The 3,825-nt window shown below is 56.5% G+C and overlaps 1 protein-coding gene across 1 annotated transcript; it reads right to left on the bottom strand.

The window, feature by feature from the left end:
• On the bottom strand, window positions 1-2,983 carry LOC132458847 (twist-related protein 2-like). The gene has a single exon (XM_060053178.1). The coding sequence runs from the start codon at window positions 2,330-2,332 to the stop codon at window positions 1,673-1,675; it is 660 nt and encodes a 219-aa protein (XP_059909161.1). The 5' UTR covers window positions 2,333-2,983; the 3' UTR covers window positions 1-1,672.
• Window positions 2,984-3,825: the final 842 nt, after the last annotated feature.

Raw genomic sequence — 3,825 nt, 5'->3', positions numbered from 1 at the left:
AAGAGGAGGAGGAGGAGGAGAGGAGAAGAGGAGGGGAGGAGGAGAAGTGAGGAGGAGAAGAGGAGGAGAGGGAGGAGGAGAGGAGGGAGGAGAGGGGAGGAGAAGTGAAGGGGAGGAGGAGAGAGGAAGAGGAGGAGTGAAGGAAAGGAGGGGACATTAGTCAGTGCTACTGCCGCTGCTGCCGCCCGTGGTTATTATTATTCACCACCGCCATTTTGGGTTCAGAGTTGAGAGTCGCTGGAGGATCGGTTTCACGTCTCTGGGGGAAAGGTGTCGGCTGAAGGTTCTCGTGGATCCAGAGGCTCTCCTCTCATTAAACCCGGGCTCACCTCCCTCCTCTTCCTTTCAACGTTTCCACTCGGCCTGAGGGAGCACCCGTTAACAGCGGCGGGCTGACGATGCATCCACAGAGAATAACGTATATATATATATATGTACACAAACACATTTAAATACATTGAGATGAGGACGGCGAGGGCTAGTGATCCTAGGGTCAGAGGTCAGGACCAAAGGAAGTCAGGGGTCAAGTAACTATTGAGTCCCATATAAACGTTTTCCGTTTGTTACAGTCCAACATTTAGCAGGAACAACACGACGCTGGGTATATCCTTCAGTGTATCGGTCCATTTAAAAGGTCCCTCTGCTCTTTGTGCTGTGTCCTGGAAGTCAATCCCTCGTCCGGACTTAAACCTGTTTTAAGTCTCTTGCCGGACATTCTTTTCCCCAAATGCTGCACAAAGATAGTCTGATCAGTGACAAGGGTTCATGTAGGAAGGGTGCAGCGATAGTGGCCTGTTCACAAACCAACGTCCAGCTTCAAGTTTGTTGTCCTCCAGTTTCCATAGTGGTGTGTGGCCACCAGTGACTAGCATAGCATGGCTAATGACTAGCATAGCATGGCTAGTGACTAGCATGACATGGCTAGTGACTAGCATAGCATGGCTAGTGACTAGCATGGCATGGCTAGTGACTAGCATCACATGGCTAGTGACTAGCATCACATGGCTAGTGACTAGAATAACATGGCTAGTGACTAGCATGACATGGCTAGAGAATAGCATAGTATGGCTAGTGACTAACATGACATTGCTAGCTACTAGCACGGAATGGCTAGCTACTAGCATGACATGGCTAGTGACTAGCATGACATAGCTAGCGCTAGCACGACATGGCTAGAGACTAGCATGACATGGCTAGAGACTAGCATGACATTGTTAGAGACTTGCATAACATAGCTAGTGACTAGCATGACATTGCTAGTGACTAGCATAGCATAGCTAGTGACTAGTATAGCATGGCTAGTGACTAGCATGACATGGCTAATGACTAGCATGACATGGCTAGTGACTAGCATGGTATGGACAGTTACTAGCATAGCATGGCTAGAGACTAGCATGACATGGTTAGTGACTAGCATGATGGCTAGAGACTAGCATGATGGCTAGAGACTAGCACAGCATGGCTAGTGACTAGCAGAGCATGGCTAGTGACTAGCATAGCATGGCTATTGACCAGCACAGCATTGCTAGTGACAAGCATAGCACGGCTGGTGACTAGCATGACATGGCTAATGACTAGCACAACATAGCTAGTGACTAGCACGACATGGCTAGTGACTAACACGTTGTGGCTAGTGACTAGGATGACATGGCTAGTGACTAGCACGGCATGGCTAGTGACTGGCAGACATGCTGGACCAGGCGCCCTCCATCCTCCAGATGGAGAAGGCGTAGCTCAGCCTCTCGTGCGCCAGGTAGTTGCAGCCGGCCGGCTTGCCGTCGGCGTCGTCGTTCTGCAGCACCTGGTACAGGAAGTCGATGTAGCGCGACGCCAGCTTCAGGATCTGGATCTTGCTCAGCTTGTCCGAGGGCAGCGTGGGGATGATCTGCCGCAGCGAGGCGAAGGCGTCGTTCAGCGACTGGGTGCGCTGCCGCTCCCGCACATTGGCGATCTCCCGCTGGGCGAAGGGCTCCTCTCCGCCGCCGGGCCCCGGCGAGAGGGAGGATCCCGAGGAAGGGGACCGCTGCAGGGGGCTCCTCTTGGGTCTCTTGGGGCGCCGAGGCCCCTGGCCCTGGAGGTCGGCCCCAGGGGTCTGGTCCATCTTTCCGTCCTCGTCTTCGTCGCCTTCCTCTTCTTCCGCGGTCAGGGCGGCCTCGCCGGCCGCCGCCGCCGCCTGTTCGGCCGGAGGTCTCCTGCGCGTGACCCCGGGCGTCACCATGACGACAGGGCAGGTGTTAGAGGGCGGCCTCCCGGTCTCCTCCGCTCCCCGGGGCGAGGCGGCGGTCCCCACCTCGGAGCGGTTATGGACGTCGGGCCGCTCGTCCTCCCTCATGGCTGGGTGGTCCGGCACCTCCAGTCCCCCTGAACCCAGGTCCTCCTCCTCCACCTCCTCCTCCTCCTCCGCTCCTCTCTGTGTCCACCGAGTGCTGTCCCCTCTGGTTCTCAAGGAAACACCCACAAGTATCACAAGGAACACATCCTAGTGGCCTCCGTGCGATCCCTCCCCCACACGCTTTGCGTTGTTCTGCGGCCTGGTGGTCTCGCGCGCCCCAGGTATAGTCTGGGATTATGCCTCCCTTTGCCTCCTTCTTCCCCCTCTGTCGAGCCAAAAACATCCAAAATGGCGGGCGTCCTCACAGATCAGGGTAAGCTCTTCAAGGCTTCTGCGTGGTTGGCCAGCGGTGTGTAGTTCCCAGTCCTCCGAGAAGGTTTGTTCTCCAGCCCGTCCCTCACTGCAGCTACATGTGAGGCAGCGGCCGTCCAACTCACTTCTTTAAAGTGGGGGGAAAAAGAGGGAATCGACTTTAGCTTCCCACCCTGCCTGTCCACCGATTGGCTCAGAGGACGTGCAGCGTTTCAAGCCAAGCCAAAGACGTGAGGAAGCCACATGTGTTTGACGATTGGCTGCATCAAAGGGACGAGGCGGAGACAAAGGTGTGTGGATCGACCAACCAGAATGGGGGTTGTGACGGCGTTCTGTGGACTTTTTTTTTTCTCTCTTTCCCTCTTTCTCTCAGAAGTTTCCAGAGTTTATGGGTTCCAGATTTATTTCAGAAGGAGCTGCTGCCAGCGCCTCCCTCCCCTGTTTTGTTCTGCTCCCCCCCCCCCCCCCCCAGCGCTCAGCGCTCACCACAGCCTCACTCTCATCCCAAAACAACTCAGATACAGAGAAAAACGTACACAAGACGTACGAGACTCTTTGCAAACGCGGTGCAAAGGAGCCGTTAAACCGGTCCGTCTGTGCTCCGCCGGCACATCTCGCCGCTCGACGAGCAGCTCTTGGATGCAACCACAGTCGGGCGTTGGAAATGAAAAAAGGGCTTCAGCAAATCAAATCTCCAAAGCTTTTCGACGGCAACCCGGACCAGAGCACTCATCCCGGGCCGCCCTCGCCAACACATGAGGCGGTCGGTTCCTCACCTTTAAAACAGGGGGAGCATTGAAACGTGCGCTCGTTGCACATGCATGCCCAAGAGCCGAGGAAGGGGTAAGAGGGGGGGGGGGGGGTGGGGGGGGGCACCTTTGCGTGTGGCCTCGCGCCTCCCACCCACTGATGTCATGAAACCAAACCTCTGACCCGACGAGTTGCGCTGCCCCCGGCCAATCACAGATAAGTCCTCCAATCATCCCGGGGGGGGGGGGGGGGGGGGTGGGGGGGCTGAGATGCCGCGTGCTCACACACAATGCGTCACATTGTTCCCGGGCCGAGGGTCCTCTGGCGCTCTGTGGAAACACATGCCCCCCCCCCCCCCCCCGTCTGGTCCCCCCACCTCCTCTACTATAAACATCAGCCCCTCTAATGGGGGGCCGGGCCCACGGCTGTTT

The sequence above is a fragment of the Gadus macrocephalus genome, chromosome 1 (genome assembly GCF_031168955.1).
Source record: "Gadus macrocephalus chromosome 1, ASM3116895v1".
NCBI classification, from domain to species: Eukaryota; Metazoa; Chordata; class Actinopteri; order Gadiformes; family Gadidae; genus Gadus; species Gadus macrocephalus.
Note: the sequence above shows the minus strand (reverse complement) of the source record. Positions and strands in the feature narration are given on the sequence as shown.